This window comes from Poecile atricapillus, chromosome 2, assembly GCF_030490865.1.
Source record: "Poecile atricapillus isolate bPoeAtr1 chromosome 2, bPoeAtr1.hap1, whole genome shotgun sequence".
Classification (NCBI taxonomy): Eukaryota; Metazoa; Chordata; class Aves; order Passeriformes; family Paridae; genus Poecile; species Poecile atricapillus.
This window is the reverse complement of record NC_081250.1, coordinates 40239235-40262202: the sequence shown is the minus strand read 5'-3', so window position 1 is coordinate 40262202 and position 22968 is coordinate 40239235. Positions and strand designations below refer to the sequence as shown.

General features: G+C 38.4%; 1 protein-coding gene across 1 annotated transcript in view; it reads right to left on the bottom strand.

Moving 5' to 3' along the window:
* Positions 1 to 4485: 4485 nt before the first annotated feature.
* The window catches only part of CMC1 (C-X9-C motif containing 1), a 42654-nt gene continuing 24171 nt past the window's right edge, over positions 4486 to 22968 (bottom strand). Inside the window, exons 3-4 of the mRNA XM_058830632.1 lie at positions 6027 to 6117; positions 4486 to 4746 (exon numbers count right to left, since the gene is read on the bottom strand). Of these exons, the coding sequence (XP_058686615.1) occupies positions 4632 to 4746; positions 6027 to 6117 (206 nt within the window). The 3' untranslated portion in view covers positions 4486 to 4631. The remainder of the gene's footprint in view (positions 4747 to 6026; positions 6118 to 22968) is intronic.

Genomic DNA, 22968 nt, shown 5'->3' with positions numbered 1-22968 from the left:
AAACAGCCATCTGCTGCAGCCTGCTTAAGCATCTTCTGGGAGAAGTATCTTCCTGGAAGTTGAAACCTGAAGGATTTAGTTACTTAAGCTATGCTGCTTTGACTACTTCTGTCAAAAAGTTCCCAGTCAGCCTGTCCTGTTCTGTGTGAAATTAAAATTACGATTTTCTGCGCAGAGCCTGAGAATTTCCAGGTTTTGCATTTGACCCTTGGTTTGTATTCTGTGCTCCTTCCCAAGCTGGAGAAGGGAGTAGCAATGTTTGCTGAGAAGAACTTCAGAAGCACTGCTGCTAACTAGGGAGAGAGGAGCTGATGCCAGAGAGCTTGCTGCAGGCAGCATTTCCAATCCAATCACTCAGTGCCATGTCCAAGCTGTAACATTTGAAAAGGAAGTCCCCAGATTTGAAGTCACTTGGGAGCTCCCTGGCTTGTGAAGCATCTGTTGGTCCAAAGCTTACAATCAGATTTTGACTGAAGATGGAAAAGTCATTTAAATCCAAACCACTAATGGCTTACACTGCTTTTTCCATTTGCAGAAGTGAAATCTTTTAATCAGTGACAGCAAATTACATGGAGAAATAGCTGTAGTAACGGGGTTCTGGTGTTAATGTGCATGTGTTACATGAAACTGTAAAACTGCATATAGTAAGGACCAAAGTTCTCAAATAATTATGTGAAATGACCCCAAGAAAATTTTAACTTGAATGCAAACTTTGAACATTTTAAAACTTCCCCCAACCCACCAATTTGACAATTTTTAATTTAAGAAAGCACTAACTCTTATTTAACAGAAATGAAAGCCAGCTTTTGGGGCAGGAGGAGGTTGTTGCTTTGCAGATTTAAATGTGCAGATGGCAACCTGATGAATACGTATTTGGGTATTTCGTGAGCTGGATGAACCTTCTAATAACTTATATGTAAACTTGCACTGTTTGGTTAATTTCAAGTATTTTCATAATTTTCCCTGCTAGTTTTGTGATGTACAGCCAATCAGTTTTTCTCAGATGTGAACTACCCATATTGAAGAAAGCAAACCTCCAAATTATCTGTAATGCATTGTCCAATTTTTACAGCTGGAAAAAGACAAGAGCAGCATGAGACATATGGTGGGGTTAAAGTAAAACAATACCCACTGCAAGTAATGAAACACAGGCCCATGTAAGTATCACGTGAACTATACTGGTGGGATAAAGCAGATTGAATTTCCTTCCAAAACCAACTTGCAGCAGACCTTGCCACTCCTGTGCTGAGACACCTGTAGCTCCAATGATGCTGTGGGCTGGTAAAGGAAGACTGAAGAGCTCTGGTACCTGACTGACACCTGTATTGTCTTCTGCTCTCCAGGCAGGCCCTGTGAAGGACAGTGGTACAGAGGTCTAAGATATTTCCCTGATTCTCTGTGTAATTTGAGTACAAAAAAGGGTGTGTGTGGGGGTTGATTTTTTTATTTTTTTTTTTATAATTTTTTTAGGTTTTGAGGAGTCAGGCTTTTTAACCTTTTTTCTTTAGGGAGAGTGGTATTACTATTTGCAATTGTATGAACAGAGGGTGGTCAATGAGAGCATTTTATTTTTTCATGACTGCAGTAAAGGTAAACACTAATTTTAACTGAGTTGCAGGTGAACCATTAAAAAAACCCACCCTGTGCATTAACTGTCCAGCAAAATTATTTTAATTGTATTTTAAGATGGAAGAGAGCAAGTCAAACATTAATATACAGTAATGAAAGTGGTAAGATGATCATGTTTGAGTATGGCTGTTTGATCTAGAAAGAAGCATGCAAGAAACACCCAGGTGCTTACTGTTACTGTACCAATTTTTAACTAGGCGGAACACTTATATTGCAAATGTATTTGACCATTTTTTCATCAGCAGAGTAAGCAAGATGGAGGAATTACTTGCAGGAATTAACTGACAAGGAGTATGGCCATACTAAATGTGGAGCAGAATGGGTTTGTGGCTTCCAGGTTCATTTCTGGGTGATATCTCAGATTGCAGTGGCTGTTCCACTGCTCTTTGAAAACCCTGTGTGTTAGAAACTTCCCCTCATCTTCCCTCCAAGTTTGGGTTTTAGTCTCTGAAGGCAGACTTTTAATTAAGTATATGACACCTTCTCCCTCTTTCCTATCAGATCTTCCATTTGTAAGGGGCTCCCCTAAGGAGTTTGAAGAGACCTTTAATACAGCCAGCAAGTGCAGCCTCCAGTGAAAAATGGGGGTGTCTTGGGTGCTTGCCAAGTGCTCTGAAGAGGACAGATAGGCCCCTGTGCTGTGTTTTCTTGCACTGATTAGAATCCAGGACTGCCTCCAGTTAACCTGAGTTCAAAGGAGTTTACAGCTGAGACAAAACCAAAACCGAAAGTAATTCAGTGGTATGAGTTTGTCATGTCATGGTCCTCATTCTTTCATTTAAATTTTAAATAAAAGATGTAAATGCAATTCAGGTACAGGATATGTATGTATGAGATACTAAGAAAATGAAAGTTGTGAAACCAAGAATTCAAAGCTAGAGAACATCACATTACAGCCAAAGGTGTACTATAGAGGAAGCTGATGCATGATCCCTGCTCTGAGTGCATTACAGAGTAAAATGGAGGAGCTCCAACAATCCAGATGTAGGAGAAGAGAAAGAAATGGCTGACTGTACCATTCAGTAGATGGAATTTCAGGTGTGACATCATCCAGATGTGAGTTGTGGCTGCCATTCACATACAGTCTATATTGAAGGGTGGGGAGTGATACTTGCAGGTTCACCTGAGTTTTGTTCCATTCCACACATCCATTCCTCCCCTGCAGTCCTGGTCACTGCACTGGGGGGTCCTCCTCACCTGCTGCACACAATTGCACGCAAATTGCTCACAATTTCTGCTGAGGTAAAAAGGAGACCTCCGTTGCTGGTGCTGTTGTCTGACTCAGACCTGAGTCACAGCTGAGCCCTCAGTAGAGGCACACACCACTGGCAGCACCCAGCACTGCCCCCAAGAGACTGCGCAACCCCCACACCAATCCTCTGGGGACGGGCTTTTGCCAACACTTTCAAACACCTAGGCTGGGTTTCCAGAGGTTGGAAATATAGCAAATTTTCATAGTGGGACAAAACCCAGTCATTGTCATTAAAAACATGTGTCACCATCTACCTTAAATTTCCTCCTTTTTAAAGTACATACAGCACAACAACTAATTGGGAATATTTTTGTTTTCCTAAACACCTGAGCTAAGAAGCTGAGAACATGTGTAGGACACTGTTCCACATAAGCTGTTTCAAGGTGGTTAGCTTTAGAGCTGAGTGCCCCTTAAATTTGCCTAACGAGGCAGAATGCTACACATTGATTCATTTTGTCACCCACAAATCCATTCCTCCACCCAGTCTGCTGAAGCAACATTATTAATGATTAATCCAGTAAAAGGCACAGAATGAAGTGCAATGACTAACCTGCAGCATAACATCCTTAATATACGCATGTCAATCTAAATTTCCTCCTTGAACAGAGGAATACTGTTTGTGGTGAAACAGTATTAAAATAAACAAATAAAATGTTTCCTCTTCTAATGGAACAGTATCAAATCCAACTCATTAGTCAGAAAATTACTTTTTTTCTTGTTTAATCAGGGCATTAAAGGTACCAAGTTTAAGTACAGCTTCTCCTTGCTTTTAAAGAACTTAAAAATGCTTGGAGGATACTCCAAGATAGTGTCTAAAACTTTATATTAGTAATCTCTAGTGAAGATATTTAAGCATTTTACAATTAAGCAGCTTCAACTATCAGTACACGAAAGATCATTCGTGTGGTCTTTTTAAATTAGGGACATGCTTAGTTCCTGCAAGCAGTGATCTGCATCTTCCATGCCTGGTTTAGTTGTTTACTCACCTCTATCTGGAATAATTTTGCAAGCGTGGTAACTCACTCATTCCAAAGCATGGCAGCTTATTCTCTGTTCTCAGTGAAGGTCTGGATGAGAGTACTTTCTCCTCTAGAGTTGAAATGGTCAGTCTAGGCCACGCACAAATGCAAGGCATCCATCCCTTCTGACAATGTAGGCTTAAAAGTGAGTCACAATGTAGACTTAAAAATGAGTTACAGTGCAGGCACAAGTAGTACCAGGCTCTCATCTGACAACATTTTAATGAAAAAGGTAATTCACATTTGTTTGAGTAGTTCTTCTGCATTTGCCACCCTTCTCTTCTAGTAAGTGCATCTCCATACACGGTCAGCTTCAGGTGGTGACTAACAGACCAACTTCAGTGTACACCCCATCTGTGATCAGTTGATACAACTTATTCACCCTTGAGTTTTTATGTAGCCTGGCTCATGTAGCTAGATACAGGCTTTAAATTCCAAATGGACATTCTGGAATTGTAAACTCCAAATTGTACACTGGTAACAAAATCTCAAGTCCAGATAAAGGAACACACCTTTGTCATCTCTCTTGCAAACTGTGATAGCATGCTCTAGATCTTTAATTACAAAAAGGTTTTAAATTGACTCTTAATTTCAGACATTATTTTATTCTCCATTCATCTCATTTTGCATATTTCAGTTAAACTCCACACAGAGTGGTACAGACAATTTAAGTCTGTTTAAATCAAGTGAAATCCAAATTGCATATAAAAAAAGTTCATTTTAAGTTTTAATCACACATTTGGAGTAAACTTCTGTCTTTTTTTCTTAATTCCAGTTGCTCTGTATTCTTCTCTTTGCTTCAAATATTCTGCTTTGCATTCTTCATAGAATGATGGATCAGAATAGCTACAAGACAGAAAAATACATATTGTTTTTCATCAAGGAATATTGAACAGATACTGCGTGAGTACCACTCATAACTGATCTTCCTTTAGCACCCATCTGCCTTTAACAGTAAAATACCTTTAACACTTAGGTACTTTATAAAGAGGTATCTGTCATGATACTGTTCTCTTTTGAAGCACAGTCCTTTTCAAGCCTCTGTAGTGAAGCCACCAAGAGGAAACGCAGAAAAAGGGAAACATATTTGGTATTTAAGTTCAGCTGCAGAATTCATTTGGTTTACCCTCATGAGCATGGGAAGCTGCTGGAGTTGGCTTATTTTTTTAATGCACCCAAGTAACTACTGGGAATAAGTTCAACTGTATGTCTTTAACAATAGATATAGAGGTCCTTGATCATTACATTAAATTCCTTTCTCTCACGATTTTTTTAAAGTATAACTATTCAACACGATAAACCTTTTTTTGTAAGAAGCATTTTATTTAATTATATATTTTTTAAAAGCTGAAGGAACAGACAAAACGGAGTAACTCCAGCAAGTTCTAACTGCAGTTAGGCCTAAATTCTTGCCTAGCTGCATATATTTTTTTATCAGTACCTAAATATTTGAGAGTAACTGTCACTAATTCAAAGGCATTTATTTTTAATCTAAATCACTGGTTTAAGAGAGGAGGACACACCAAAAACCAAACCAACCTCCTTTTTCTCCCAGTCAAACTCAAAAATTTCACAGCCCGCACCCTGGGAAATTCAAGAACCTAACACTTCAGCCTAATGGCACTGGGGGTAAATTAGGACTTCCAAAAAAGATGTTTCAATCCACCATGGCATTGAGTTGACCTCTCATATATAACAATTTCCCATTGCTCCTGCTACTGCTGTTCGCAACAGCAGGACACTTTCAAGACAGACTAAATCTTAAAAAACAGAAGCAAAATGAAAACCAGCTTATCCTGTCTCTAACAGATTATGCAGAAGCTTCACTGTGCGCTCCTATCCCCACATCTGTGATGTACCAGAGCAGATCAAGGGCTGCAGGTCCTCTAGGCTGAAATCTGTCCTCAGGTGAATCAAGAAGAGAGTCTCTGTAGCCATATATTCATATGGGAAATACAATCTTGTCAGTTAGGGCCCTGACCAGTATGGTTTTAATAAAGCAAAATACCATTTTCAGAAAACACATCCAAGTCTCTAACCCTGCACAGCCCTTTTCAGAATAGTTAACATTTCTAGATTAGTACAGGCATGCACAAAAACCCAGCAAAAACTCATGAGGGACTTACTAGCCAACCAGACAGTCCTTCAGTGCTGTGTTCTCCTGCCGACACTTGACCACCATCAGAACACCAGTTTCTTGACAGCATTTAGTAAATGCTGGGGGGAAAAAAACCAAGACAAATTAAATTGAAGTTAGAAAAATGACAATAGGTGAAAAAGCCCTATGGGTAGGAGGTAGTAGACCAGATTTGATTTATTATTTATATAACCACAGTTGGCCTACATTCTCATACTGTTTGCAAGGTCTTTGTCACTTGTTTAGCAACAACACTTTAACTGGGATTCTCCCCTCATCATGTAACACATTCACACACATACTGCTGTTGCTAATACCATTTCTGAAGTTATTCTTGCAGCAAATCCATGATTCTCCGGCTTGCTTTTCATATGCTCTACTCAGGACTATCACCTACATCTCTGGCATTTAAGAACAATGAAGTTGCTCCATGAAGTGAAAGTACCTGGTCTGTTTTAAGGATCTTAAGACTTAAAAACGAGTCAGTAAGATACTAAAACAGAACAGCAAAGTCATGGCTAAGGACATGGGATTTATCTGTGAGTAACTGAAATTATGTCTCATTGTTACCAGCACCCTGTACAGATGTTTCACTGAATAATAACCCTAGATAAGAATTGGCTGTTATTTCTATCAGGAGATATCAAACTGTTCTGTTTGAAGAGGTAATCAGCTACATTTAGCAAATGGAAAAGAGAGAGAAAGAGAGAGAGAAAGAGAAAGCCATGTGTCCAAGATCAACCAGGAGCCAGATCAAGAAAAAAGCTCCCCCCTACCACATCCCCTTCCAGAATTCCATCCATTTCTCCTCCTCTAAGGTCTTCCTGGTAATGATTTTGTATCCAGCAAATTTAGGGCATACAGAAATTATTATTTTCTTGCATATACTTAGCAAAATTTACAGCTAATCTAGTAACATCAAAACTTAATGGTACTACATCATACAACAGGTAAATCACATTACCTATGCTAAGTGTGTATGTACATCAAGACTTAAATAAACAAGAAAGCAGAGATTTGTGCCTATAAAAGCACAACTCCTGTCCTGTCCTTTGCACATAGCAGATGCCTACTGAAATGGACATTAAGCAATTGATCTCCGTGGAAAAAAATCCACCTTCTAGGATCCTGGACACAAGGTTCACTTTCACAAAGGCAAGACTTTGAGAAAGTGAACCAACAGCTGCAAGCAATCCCTAGGTGAGATTAATCTGCTTGTCCACAGCTATTATTAATTAGGCTTTCACTAAAATAATTTAGAAGACAAGGTAATATTTGTTTAAAGTGTAGATGACAGATTTAAGTGTCCTTATACTGCCAGACTTTGCAAAGAACTGACTTCTTACCTACTTCAAGCACATTATTTATTGATGAACACTTAAAAAAAAACCTTCTCCAACACAGCACCCAGTGTTACACACTGGCAACTCCACAATACTCCACATGAAAACCAGATGAAAGTGTGCAGAAAATGGGTTTAAATTAACCAGTTAATTACCATCTGGGAAGACACTGTAACCTGTGCTCAAAGGTATCTATTAACAACCACACCCAGTTTCTAAGATCTATGTGTTTTAAAGTCATCCAAATGCACAAGCACAGCTTTGAGGAAACACCTGGACAGCTCAGGTTTACTAAGCAGTTTAAGCTCAGAACAAGGCAAACGTGTTATTAAGCTATCAGAATATTTCTTTGTTCTTAAAAGGTGAATCTGACATTTCTTTTGTTCTTTCCTGGACTGTTTATACTGACTGTTCCTACATCAGCATCTCAGAAAAATCATACCTATTAGTACATTTCTAAAAATGACCTTTGTATTTCTCTGGGAAAAACATCCAAAGCTTTTGAAAGCTTATGGTCTGTCTAGTCACCAGTTTGATTTATACTCTCTACAGGCGCTTCTTTAAATGCTGTGCTGAGGTTTTGGGTTGAGGTTGTTTTGGTTTTTTTGTAGTAGTAATCATTTTTTCTGGAAGCTGTGAAGTAAAAAACCACTGAAGACAACAGGAGGTCCCTCTCACTTGTTAGCTCACCAGTCTTGATTGGTTAAAGGCGTGATGTCCCAGTGAACAAAAAAAGCCTGAACTGCAATTGCCAGCATTCCCTGGCTTCAGAAGGCACACCTGTGGTACATGGCCAGGCACAGTTGCAAAGTGGTAAAACTGCTTCCAGCTGTTTAGCTTTAACATTACTGATGCTTAACAACACAGAGGAAGAAAGGTTAAAGCATATTAGGCATCCTTATATAAGCACACAAAACTTGATTTTCCATCTCTTCTCTTTGGCAGCCGTGTAAGGAGTGCAAGACAGGTTTAATTACAGACACTTACCAGAAACCTTCCAGAGTCTGGAGAATGTTTTTTTTTAATATTTAATTGTGCTTTGTCTTGCTCACAGAGGGGCACGTACCAGTCTCTTCACTCTTCTAACCAGTGTCAGGACTCAAGGAAATGGCATGAAGCTGCCCACCAGGGCTGGTTTAGGTTGGCTATCAGGAAAAGATATCCACCCAGAGGGTGGCTGTGCACTGGAACAGGCTCCCCAGGGAAGTGGTCACAGCACCAAACCTGCCTGAGTTCAGGAAGCATTTCAACAGTAGTCGCAGGCACATGGTGTGATTGGGGTGTTCTGTCTAGGAGCTGGGCTTGATGAGCCTGATGGGTCCCTTCCAACTCAGCTTAGTCTGTGAGTCTACGACTCTTACATGAAATTAAATGTGTCAATGTTAAGCAGCACAAACAGTGCTTAAACTACTGGTCTGGAGAATAATGTCAGAAATAGTGCTTAATAGTTCCAGGTATCTCAAACCAAGAATTAATCTCCATGTCCAACAAGCCTTACTCATTCCTCACTCAGGCAATATATGCATTGGTGACCAAAGTTTAAGGATGTACAAGAAGACACCACAAAAGAAGCAGATACATAGGATCTGATTACAAACCTATTGTAATTTAACACTTTAGCAGCTATGAGGGGTAATCAGAACACTGAAGAATCCAAACAAACCTTCTTCCAATACACTGCACATTATAGAAAGAACAGAATTTATCTTTTCATAATCTTGTGTATGATACTATCTTTACAACTTCAGGAAATGGCTTTCCATGACTTTAGAAGTTCATGAGCTGATATGTTTTTTCTTTCTGCAAGCAGCAAGCTACCAAAACAAAACCTCAAGCAGCTGCAAAACAAGAGGTAAATTTGGGCCAGTCTGAAAATTCATTGCAAATTGTAACACAAAAGAAAGTCATGTTTCAAACAATAAAAGTTATGCCAAGTATTTCCAAAAAAGCCAAATAAACAGAGGAACAGAGCACAACACAACAGAAGTGAAAATGCCTTGCTAGAAAGGGGAAAAAGGCTTGCCCTCCACCAAATCAACCCTTTGCCAAGGCTTTTCTAGGACAGCTACATATGTCCATCACTGAATGCTTTGTGCACAGACAAGGACAGATCCACTACTGCGTCAGTGAGCTGCAGGTTACCAGTTACCACGGAAACTGGCAACAGACCCCCCCTTTCACCTGCAGCAGTCATGGTTCATGACATCATATCTGACATAGGTTACCCCACAGGCTCTGTCTGAGGGGATGCACACGGAGCAAAGAGCTCTTCTCGAGACTACAGCTTGGAGACACTTCACTGGACAGCTCATCACTGATTTGAGGATGGACTTCTTTATCTCTCATGAAGAAAGCTTTGCATTTCTGTTGCAAGGCAAATCCAAAATGAGTTTTGGCCACAGTTCGGAAAATTTTAAGTCTCATTACATTTTGGCCATTACAGCCACAGTTTAGATTTTAACTGCTAAAGCAAGCCTGCAATTTAGTACCTTTTCTAAATCAACCAAGTATGTGAGGCCAAAATGTATCTTTGCCAAGACAGAGGTCTGCTGTCAACTGAACAAAAGCTGAACAGCCATGTCTGAATACAGAGCAATTCAGTTTTGCCAGCTCTCACCTGCTCACTACGGCATGTTGGCATGTGCAGGGGATCTGCCTATGATGGGAAGTCCACATTTTTAGGGGCAGACAGGAGGGCTTTTTGGCTAAGGCCAGAGATGAATGAGTCCTTCCAAGGACTGACTCATCAGCAGGGAGCATCTCCGGCCCTGAGCGGCTCAGGGAAGCTGAGTTTGGTCCCTGGCATCTCCAGATCTGCCCTGCATCCAAAAGCCTGATTTCACTGGGTCTTCCTATCCCAACTTACCCACCTGAGAAAGCATAACACAACTAGGAGAAATTAGATCCTGACATATATAAAGTCATAGAATAGAAAAAAGAGAGTTTTTTAAAGTGTTCTAATTTATCTACAAAGCTGTACAGATATGCATTTCTATAATAAAAATCCTATTTATAAAGTCTTTCTGTAATTCCCTTCAGATACAGAATTATACAAAGTATGTTGGAGGTATAAAGAAGTTGTTGAGTGCCCAACTTAGTATATTTGATGGTTGATGAAAAACTTGAAGTTACAGAGCACTCTTTTTATTAAGGTTTCTTTGATAATTAGCAACGAAGTTGGCACAGTAAAGAACACTTTGTTTACAAAGATCTTTACAGTCTACATTAATCTTTGCTGAACAAAACAGTATCTAAGGAGAATGCTTTTCTTTAGTATTTCTAATTGCTTTTTCCCCAACTCTGTTTTATGACTTTACAACAAGATAATATGAGAAACAGATGGAAACTGAAGTGAAACTGGCTAACAGTTTGCTTATCACAGAATAAAGACTGGACAAATTATCTCCCTGTCTATTCAAGCAGTTAGACAGGCATATGCAATACACACTAAAGTATTAATTTTAAAGGATCAGATGCATTGCCAGAAAGCTAAAACAAAGTTGGTGGGGGTCCACCATCAGATGTCCTATAAGTCCCAGGACTTGTATGTCATACATGTCCTAATTTAAAAAAAGAAGATAAAAAGCCAGGGTCCTGCCCATTTTAACTTTAGAATATATTCATAGGTTCAAGAAATATTCTCTCTATATGACAAAAACAAAAAACTTGTAGGATTTTGAGTCAAAGGGAGAAACCAACATCTGGCATAAGACACAGGCACAGCTCTGCTGAATAAAGACAATGATTTTCTTCCACACCATTAAACCAGACGAGGTTAAATTTAACAGTTAATCTCAGTGTCTGCAGGACTACAAACAGTGGACAACAGAAACAAGGCATCGTATTTATGATTCATGTGCTCTTTATGTACCCTACAATACCATCCCATACCCAAACAGAATTAGGCTGGTCTCTTCACTGTGCAGCATTCAAAATGAAATGGTGGAATAGGTGTGTTGGACTGCTGAAGTTTCAGTTTTGTGTATGTAAAGGAAAGACTTAATGAAATGTTATGTCTTCCCCCAAACTCATGAACAAACTGAAAGTTGTGGGGTTTTTTTTTGCAATTTAATAAAGAGAAACAACCACCATCAGATTATATTTGTAGCAGATTTCTAAAGGATTTTTTCTCTTTAATTTAAATATTTTTAAATATTAGATAGTTAATTATTTCTTCCTGCAAACATCAAAGTCTTCCCATGTGCAAAGAGAAGAATAAAAAGAAGGACTTATCTCCAGACAAGCAGCTGCATGGAAACTGTGTTGATATAACACCAAGGAATCATCCTGGTTATTTTCAATGTATGAACTGTTTGTAGTGTGAAGGCTATTTCTGAAAGTTCATTTTTTTGCAGATTCAGATTATAAAAATACTTGGCACTTTCATATTGCCTCATATTGTGAAGTGTTGTACATTTCACATAATATTGGAACTGTATAATTTTACCAATTATAAGCATGCATCTATTTTGCAGATGTCCTTGTACACAAAATAAATGAAATATTCCCCATTATCAAGATAAATTGATCCTCTCAGGTCTGGCTCTCGTTTATTTAAAGACTTTACAATTTTACTACTTAAGAGAAAGTCCTACAGAGGTGTTATCTCACCATTTATATTTTCTCAACACTTATGATACTGCTATCACACTCTTAAAATAAAAAAAAAAAACAAAACAGCTTGCATCATGATCCAGAACAGACTTATTCTGGGGTAGATTTTTCCCTTTACACAAAATAATAAAAAAATAAAAAAAAATAAAAAAATATAGTTTTGTCCAATGTTTGGGTCATTCCTTGGGCTGTACCACTAAGTAGAAAAAAGATGCCCAAATAACCATGGGGATTTGAGGGTGACAGTAGAAGGAGGAGGAAACAGTTCCCTTTAAAATGTAAACAAGGGAAAAAATTTTAAATTTGTATTTGTAAAATGTGTACAAAAACATTAAATGATCGAAAACATTACCAGCATCATTTTTAAGGGAAGTTATTATCCTTTTCATTTTGTATTAAATTATGATTCATTAGCTTGTTACTTTGAAGATTACTCAGTATGCACAGAACAGATTACTGGTGCATTTAATGAGCCAGAGGAAGTAGTAGCATGAACATGAAGAGATTGTTTTACATTGTAGAGTACGAGCTGTTTGATATTTCCAACACAGTACAAAAGAAAGCTTCTCTGTAGATTGCTCATGGTTCAGTTAACATCACTGAATATCTAATACCTCCAACTCAATTAATTCTCACCTGATTAAGATCAGTCTGATATTCAAACTAAATCATCTCTCCAGTCAAGTAGAAATCAATATTTCTGATTTTACTTTTAAATTACAACAACAAATAAAATACATGCATCGTCAGTATGCTACGAGTAGCTTTCCTATTCTAGCCTACTATGGCATGCATAACACAGCTGATTAAAGAATTATTCTAATTTGAACAACAATATATATAAGACAGATTAATTTGAATAGGAGATAGCATGAAATAATTAAATGCATCTTATATAGGGCAAAGAGAAAATTGACACAAAATAACCTTGATTCTTTCAAGTGAACCTCTGTTATCAGATCAAATACTTTGTCTCCACAAATATTCATTTGCTATAACAAAAAAAATCATATACTTTCCATTTTCCTGCTCATCACCAGCCCCCCAAAATCTGCTCCATTTCAGCTTTTGTAGCTAGAGGCATCTGTCCTAGGAGAGGTGATCAGTATGTACCAGCACACAATACAGGGACTGGGGAGCAGAGAATCCCAGGAATTCAGGAATTTTAAGGAAGGGATATTCATCCTCCTGGCCAGTCTTTTCCAGGGCACTCTCAGCATAGAAAAGCAGCTTTATCTTAAAGTACAGAGTGCAAAGAGAGGACCCCCCAGCAGAACATAGCATCTCTGGCACTCCAGAATGAAATGCAGAAACCTCCCTCATCTCATGACTGAGGTGAACATACAGCAGGAGAGAATCATCAGGAAGGCAAACAGCACAACTGTGATCTGCAGAGGAAGAATGTTTCCCAAAAAAAACTAGACACTGTTTGTCTAAACACAATGCCTTGGGATAAAGAAAGCATCTTATCAATATCCTAGAACCAAATCTGAAGACTTTGCTTTAGGGGACATTTAGAGATGAGAAAATAACATACTGAATAAAAGGGCCTATCTGTCCTGTACACCATCTTTCTCAGAAGCCTGTAACAGCTGCTTTAAAAAAATGAGAAGATGTTTTTTTCATAATGTAGACTTTCTGACACAAGTGAAGTTTATTCCTGATCCCTATGAACTGTAAGCTTGGCTTATACCTTGAAGCATGAAGTTCTCACATGCCCTTCAAAACCCTTAGGATGCCTTACATGGAGTCTAAATGGACAAGCATCCAAAAGAAGAGGAAGAAAAGGGGAAAATCCTCCTGAAATCAGGAAAGTATATGCTAGCCTGGATTCCTTCAACATCTATCTGCCCTGGCCCACTCAAGTCCTGCTAAATTCCCAGCTATTGCAATTGTAGTTATTTGTTTCATACCATGCGTGCTTTTTTCATTAGCAGGTTTTCAAAATCCTGCTGCAAAAATTAATTGGCCTCAAAGCATCTCTCAGCTGGATACAGAAACAGGCCAGAGCAGTAGGGAGCAAAGGCACTCTACACAGATCAAAAATGTTTGAGGGTTGGTTGGGGCTTTTTTCAGAACATCCAGTTCCTCAATCTGTAAATGCCACCTACCTACTTAGGAAGAAGAGTCTCCCAAGTTTTCATGTCTTACATACATTGATATTACAAAGATCTAGGCTTGGCCAACTGCTTACAATGGGCTTTTAAAAACAATATAGGAAATCAATGGTTTATTTAAATGTTCTGTTTCAAAAATGACTAAAAATATATTGGGTTTTTTAAAACCACAATAGCACAGCAGTACTGAAAACTCATGTAAGGCAAGTAGGGATCCTCCAACATCAGTTAATTCAAATCAGAAGTCACTGCTCAGCTGCTGATCTTTTGATTACAGAAATATTAGCAGGGTTTCTCTTGTTTTCAAACCAAACAATCATTAAAGACAAAATTGGTGGCAGGAAAAAAAAAAAAAAAAGAGGATCTTAAGAAACTACCATTAAGGAATGACAAGAAATGACATTCATGAAAGCCATGAACAATGAAGTCCTGTTCCCATGCCATGCAGAGGCTTGTGCTGGGGGAACCTCTCTCGCCAGACTTACTACACGTGTTCTGCAGTTCAAAATTTGCTACAATTCAGACTGAGAACTGTGGATGCTTCTAAGAGGCATAACCAGAAATCTCAAGCAACAGCAGAGCAGCACTTCTGTTTGTCCCAAATAACCCAGACTTATGCACAGCAGATCTTTGGAACTTTTCTTTCCAATTTTACAATAAGCACCAAGAAACAGAGAATGGAACTGAAATGCAAAGTTTAAGAAAGAGAAGAATTATTTTGTTTAAGAAAAACACATAAAACATGCTGAGGAACACAGCCAAACACAGTAATTCAAGCCAACCCAATCAGTTCAACTAACAAAACCCAGACAAATACTTAAAAGTGTTAACAAAAATATGCCAGATTAAAGTAATTAAGAATTTAAAAAAAGAGTTCTGAAAATAATATACACATGTGATCTCTTTCACTTTCAGGAGCTTTTAGTTCTGCCATTAGGACAAGGACAGGTCACCTCTGCTCATTCTACGTCCTGCCCACATGAGATCTGATCAAGAAGTCTTTTTGGGGACAAGGGTTGGAAAGACTGAAGTTAGTTTTCAGTTTGATGAGAATACTAAATGCTGACATGACACTTGACTGGGAAATGTGTTTTCCTAAGAGTCACAGAGTTAGAAAAGAATATATACTTTCAAATGTCAGGCAGTGCTTTCCTGACTATTGCTAAATGATGAAATACTGTGGAAGACAATTTATTAGCAATATATGCTTAGTCACTAGAATTTCAACAGAACTTGGATTTTAACAGCAACAGGAGCTTTGGCAGAGATGGTACAGAGAAATGTCTACTTGTTTGTTTTGGCGCCATAGGTCTGATCTGATCTTCCATCCTGGATGTACAGAGTTGTCACCATTTTCTGTATGCATGAGTAAACACACCTACCTACGTATGTGTGTGTGCATTTTGCCTCAAACACACAGAAATCTAGTATGCTGTCATATTTTTAAAGTGAATTCCAGCAACCCAGCTCTACAAGACCTGCAAGACAAGTCCTCCTGCTTCTGACTAAGCAAGACAGGCAGAGCACAGCAGCACACAAGAGAGTTATGTCCTCGGAAGACACAGGAGAAATAGCAAGGGTATAACTATTATACGTAAGGCAACTACTTTGTCAGTCAAGGCAGATTTAAATGCTCAAAGATGACAATCTGATGGACTATGCAGGAAGATTTTTCCAGAGAAGCAGACCTCCTTTTCTTCCTAGTGAAATTACAAAAAGCTACCCTTTTAAGCAAAGTAAGCACATTGCTGTGAAGCACTTTATTTGTGCTAGAGAAACCTACTTGAGGAATGTTCTTGTCAAGTACAAGCGTTACCTTCTCTATGAAGCTTCAGGTAAATCATGCCCAGCAAGCAGAGCCGCCTGGTTAAACTGCACCAGTTTTAAACAACTGCTTCCTTTAAGACTGACTCAATCTAATTTTCCTCTCACCCTGCAGTAAGTATCCCTGACATCAAGCGTTACCATACCAGGCGCTGCAAGAGGCAGAACGGGAACAAATGCAAGCTCCCCCTTGGCTACTGTCTGTCACTGCCTGCTTTTATATAAACAAGTGCATCCAACTTGACCTGTGCAGAGCAGCCTTGCCACTGCTTATCCTCCCGCCTCCTTCGGGAGCTGCTGAGCCACTCAGGAACAGCTGAGAAGTTCGGATAACAGATCATTTAAAGAAACAACATCCCCTCCCTCTACCCCATAGCGACTGACTCTTTAGCTGAACTCCAAAGGCAAAATATATCTATTTCTCAAAACCAGAACTTCACGGAGTGGAAGCAGTAACAGTAATGTCCTTCTGCCACACGGTGGGGGTAGAGCAGGGCATTTCTGTAACTCCTGAGGAGGCATTTGCCCAGCTATTCCACCATGACACTAGCTCTCAGTTACACCGTGCTGTGTCAGGGACTCTTCCGTTCCCTCTGCCCCGGTTCAATTTAATGGACTTCCAAAATCACCTATTTAACTCAGAGCTCCAACACCGAAGGTTGGTGGTGGTAGCAGTAATAGTAGTTCTCACTCCTCTGAATGGAACAAAATATGCTCTAAGCAAAGTGAAACTGGCTTGGAGCCAGCTGGAGGGTGAGATGGGGCACACAGAATAGGTTCAAAATCTCAGGTCTATTGAAAATATAGAATATTCCCAATATATAGAATATAAAAGATTTATAAGGTTATTAAAAGAGGAAGTTACTTTCCCTCACAGGTCACAATTCATCCCCAACCACTATTCCAACATCTCCAAAAAAGTTATCATGTGCTTACCCTACTCTGCAATATATATTTAGTCTCTTTTTTTTCAAAAGTGACCACCCATAGGCTGGTGTAGAGGCAGGAATTCTTCACCACAAAGAATTCCTGCTGAATGAGGTACTACTCAATGCTAGTAAAGATGACGAAACCAAAGTGCAAATTTTCCAGGAAAGAAAAATTTTGCTGTGTCCATATTCTGAAGTGAACAGTGAAGAGTAACTCAACCCTTTGCAATTGTGGCCATAGTGTGATAAAGTATGTAAACTTATTTTTACAAATAAAATTGCATCATTGACTATGGAAGCATTTAGAATTTCAGAGTACCCTATTCATTTCATGATTTTGAAGATATGGCTTTAAACCATGTGGCAAGAAAACTCAGCAATGTCTGGAAATTTGGTAGTATCTGTGCAACATTTATGTTTCATCTTGTGTAAAACGTTTTAAATAAAGGACTGCAATAACCAGGTACATTTCTTCAGAGCAAAAGTTGTCATTTTGAAGGCAGTAAAATAAAATACTGGTAGACAGGGGATTTACAAACAAGTCTTTGACAAATCTACAAAGCAAAACAAAATGCAACAGAAACTAGGTATGAAAACACCTCAAAAGAGAGAAACTGTTTTTCAGTGTAATGCTTAACAGGCAAATGGCATAAAAATCTGTATGAGACCATTGACTTTACTAACACAAATCCACGTGTAGTTTGGCACACTGAAGCCTTGGGGACACTGCTCTACCTTCTGAAAGTTGATTACACTGTGCTCCTCCATCTGTATGCAGAGGGACTCAAGTTTGGAAGGAGAGAGTTGTTCAAGTGCATCTATTCTGCCTGCTCCAATTATCTTGTTTCTGATGCAAAAACATTTTAGAGTAATAGAGCATCAGCAGTGTTATGAAAGAAACAGCAACAATAATCACATAAATGTGGTTTCCATTTTTAGAAAAACAATCAAACTCTTATGAATTTATTTAGCAGTTGTTCAGATAAGTATGTTTATAGTGCATCTGCTACAAAAGCATTGGCAAAGGAGATACTAAAAGTTAAGACAAGAGGATATATGAATATAGCTCCAGTTTAGAAGCCATTTGTTACACTTCTTCCTATGGCATGAGGATACTTCCAATGAAATATCACACATCTATCCAAGCAATCAGGAACTACTGGTTTTGTCAATTTCTTTCTAAAGGAGGAGACAAAGTGTATTTCTAACACATTCAATCACAGACCAATATCCAGGGCTCAACCTGCTGTAAAACCAGAAGTAATGCACCCCTGTGCATTAGTCAGTGGCAGCTGAGGACACAAGACTTTGAAGCAGCATTCAGCAGCTAGGACATGAACAGAAACTGACTGAGGGTCCTGGTGCTGCCATTACAACCTCCTGTGACTTTTTGTCTTCTGTTTACTTAGGATTGAAAGTAAGGACTTTGCCTGGTTGGGACTTCAATGCTATGACTGGTTGACTCTGAGTGCATTCTCCACTGGTACAACGAACTTAAAAAGAACCTAATCTGGCTAAAAATATTTCCTCCATTTTCTGGGTTTTGAACTAAATGAGTTTTGCTCACTGAATGCAGATGTACACATGCCTCTACCACCACAGATTTGTCAGCATGTAAGTTTTTTCCAAAGACTTGTCTCACCTTTATTCTGAAAGAAGAAAAAAACACCCAAAAGCTAGCATATGCTGTATTAATGTAAAACCCCTAGAGGGCAACTAAGCTTCAATTTCAACCTGCATAAATATTCAGCTCCTTAACTAGTTTACAGATTATGTAAACTATTTCCTTCAACCCTGTTTTTTTTTTCCCCTCGTTTAAAAGAAATGAATCCTTTTCATTCTCAAATCACATTATTGCTGCCTATTTAGTGTAAGTTAATCACTGCCCAACCAGAGACTGAGTCCTCAACCCAACAAAGCTCAAATGTGCGCAAAAGAGAACAATAAAGAAAACACATGCAAAGGCTTCATTTAAACAGAGACAGAAAACAAGCATATGAAAGTCTGAAATCACTTTCTTTGCATTAAAGACCTTTAACAATACATCTTGTTTATTATTCAGCTTAGTATTAATTTATTGCACGGCATCTGTTTTCTTGTACAGCAGTCTGGTTGCAAGTCTCAAATTTATGAATTGAAGTTTACACTATTGAGATTATTTGCCTGTTTCCCCCTACATACCAAGATTTCAGCCTTATATATTTGGTGACAAAAAAAAAAGTGATGAAATAGGAAACAAGATGTCAATTTAGTTATGAAAAATAGCTTCATTTAGATTTCAGTCTTTAGCTAGAGTCCAGGACTGCTGCCAGTGGTGAAAGTAAAACAAAAAAAGGAAAGTAATAGGAGCCATAATGTAAAAAGCCTACATTCAATTTCAAGTGCTCTTCACAAATTTTAAAATTGGTAACCAGGCTCCAGCTGAGCCTTGTTTGCCATAAACCAGCAGGCATCAACTGCCTTTCCCCTACTCCCACCATATCTTGTTGGGAGCTGAAAGACACTATCCTGCCAGTCTACAACTGCACAGAACCCACAGATGCATTGATGCTCAATATTAGAGAAGGCACTAACAAACCAATGAGATTCCCAAGATATGGAAGCAACCAGAAGGAAAAAACAGCTCAAAGGAATCCTTAGGAAATACTTGCAAAATCCAAGGATTTCTACATGGCTTTTGCAGGAGACCAAATACCCTAACAAAAATTGACAACAGTGCCATCCTTGCTTTATGGATATCAAGTCAATGTCCCATATGCTCTGATCATGACAGTTCTCTTTCATTTATGGTCTTATCTCTATTTACATGTCTGAAGAGAGACTAAGAATAACTACCAGTAGAATACACTTTACCTCAATTTAGGCACCCAAAATTCTGACTGCTGAAAATCAGAAAAAGCTGATTCTGAAAGTACCTTCCTGTCCTTGTTGGCTTGAGCCTTGACAAGGAAGGGGGGTAAGGGGACAGGGAGGAGAGAGAGATAGAGATAGAGATAGAGGGAGATAGAGAGAGAGAGATAGAGAGAGAGAGAGAGATAGAGAGAGAGAGAGAGAGAGAGAGAGAGAGAGAACTGCAATTGGGATGAGATGTCTCCCATCCTACTTAACCAAAAATCAAAGGAGGAGCATGAGGAGCTGACGTAAGTCTCCAAGGTTGCTCCACTTACAAGGGCCTCCTCTCAGAACACTGCAGAACAGGATGAAGTAACTCCTATCCCTCTTGAGCTCTGAAAGACTGCAGAAGGGAGAAGAGGAAGGCTAGACTGTTTCTTGCTCACATTCATCCCCTCTGATTGCTTGAAATATAATAAGCGTTAGGTGTTGATTTTTGTCACAAATTCAGCCAAGGCTTAGAGACCTGAGCACTTGACAACTGTTAGTACAAAAATGCCCAAGTAAAATGCTATTGTACAATCAGTTCAGATGTGAACACACACAAGATTGCAAGTACCAGATCTCTTTATAACACAGCAGAACCCAGACAGCAGTGTATCAATCTTACAATCAAACTGAAGATGGTGACTGTATTACATTAGAAACAAGGGGATTCCACCTGTTTCACACAAAAGAGTTATAGTCAAGTTACGATTTACTGCTTATGTGAAACGTATCTGGCTGAACCTGATACCACAACCCAAACAATGTTACCTTTAAGTACTTTTAACACATTCACAGAGGTGATTATTTCTCCGCTTTCTTAGAGTGGCTGAATTAGCTTTCAGGCAAGTCAAGCCATTGCAACTCAAACATTAGGGCCACAGAGATCTGTAATATCAGGTCTGGAACAAACAGCACTGCAATGAACCACTGCAGAAAACAAAACCATGAACAGAACAGAACTGTTCATCTGAATTACTGGTGAGAGCAGATAGCCAAAGCTAAAGTTGGCAATTCTGTTAAATATCTTCCTTCTATAGAAGCAAAAAAATTATTTTTTGGGGTTGTAGTTTACTACATATTCTTTGCCCAACAATGAATGGTTCTCAATGGTTTGTGCAGTCACTAAGTAGTATTTGCATGAATTTGACAGCAGAGTGAAGAGGACAGAGCCCCTCAGCAGAATTTTGGTTTAGAACTGCTAAACTCTTATAGCTACTCAACAGACAGAGCATATCAAAATAAACTTACACAACAATCTTGCTGAAGCAAAAGAATCTTTTCCACACCATTTTCACGCCCCACAAAGGACTCAAAACTTCCTCAAGCTGTTTGGAATGTATAAAATAAAACGTAAAAAATCATCACACATACATAGATGAATATGCTTTTTAATTTCCTCAAATTTGGAATAGTTTTCAAAAGTATGGGGACACCTCTATTACAAAGAAAAAAAGCTAAAGATTAATTAATTACTATTACTACATTAATACTATCACTGAACTGTGATGAAGCGTTGTTACATGTAGCTAATATAAAATATTTTAAACATAGGACTTCTGGTATAAGTCATTGAAGATAACAGAGAAGCTGTGAGCTCTTCTAGCACCCCATTAAAGATTAGTTAATTACTAATTAAATCTTAAGCTATACATTCTTTTATATTTCTCTTGTCCATGTTCTATGGAAAGCAATGGTAAGTTTCTGTTCATTAACTAGATGTATGCTGAAGCCGACATTTAACATAAAACAAACCAAACCACACAGAAAAGACATGCAAAGAAGCACAAGGAGGAAATCAGGACAGATCAGAAATGACAAAGATTATTTACACCAGAGAAAAATATTGAGTTCTTTTCAGCACTGGCCTTATGAATCATTTTGACTGGGCTGTCAGAGTCACTGTAGAAAATTATCACCCCAAAGGCAGGAAAAAAAGTAATAAGCAAGAAAGTTTGAAAGTTTGAAGCTGCAGACTGTGATCACTCTTGTTTACTGGATATAATTTTCTTCAACCTGAAAGCATGAGTTCTGCTTGTGAATTTAAATGTCATTTTTAACATCACAGCATTAAAGATTTTGGGGGTTTGTATTTAAAATTCTTCATGCTCCTGGAAACAACTCTGGAATCTCAGGGTTCAACACCTCCCCTAAGCCATTTCAGTGACTTTGATAGAAATAGTTTTCCAGGATGGTTACCGAATAAGCATTTTATTTTTCCCTTTTGCCTGTTTAACATAAATCAGATCATCCTATTTCTTCTGTTTAAAGTTCTGCTTTTATTCAGACCACTGCCAGGAATCTCCCCAATATCTGAGAATATAAATTGCTCAATATACAAAGAAAAGTTCATTTAGGCATTAAATCAAAAAAAAACTTAGAATGCAAAAAGCATTCTTTGAATGCTAAAATAAAACTAAGCACTGAAACATTAATCAAATTACAGGACAAACACAGGCATACTAGGTATGGCCCCAAGAGAAGATGATGTCTTCCCAAAGTCCTTTGCAGACCAGCATCCCTTTCATGTTTGAGAAATGTGCCCTCCAAGGGCACTCAGGTTTGATAAGCACTTCACAGAACTGAGGGTCATGCTTTTGAAGCATACCTAGACCAGACTAGATTGCATCAAGAAGTCCTACTTTCAACTTTCTTTGTATTTACACATTACACACTTTCTGTACATTTCACACATATTAAACCATAGCATTCAGAAGCTCTTTTTGCAAACATTAGCTGTGTCTCCCTAAAATAACTTTTTTAAAGTCTGACAGTCTACAGCCATAGGTGAGATTACATCTCAAGGCACAACTTTGCAGCACTTTAGTTTCACCAGCATCACAAGCATCCCATTACAGCAGAGTATGGAGCAGGACCTGTATCAAGCCTGGCATGTAAATGAAACAATAATTTTTTAATTTTGTGCTTCAAAAAGAACTATTTAAACATGGCTGAAATATGTTGTTGATCTCTAGGCTTGAAAGGCATATTCTGTGTATGTTGAAGAGGAGGGAAAAGGAGAACTAGAAACTCCTTGAGAGATTCCAGATCACAGCCAGAAAGAAAGAAAACTATAAAGTGTACAATATTATAGGTGATAAAAGTAATACAAGGAAATCCTGAACTTGAATATCAGAAGCCAAATAAAAAGGCATTACTGACTTAAACAAACCTTTCTTTAAACTCGTTTTAGGAAAAAGGTAAGAAGGCAGATCTCTTAATACCAT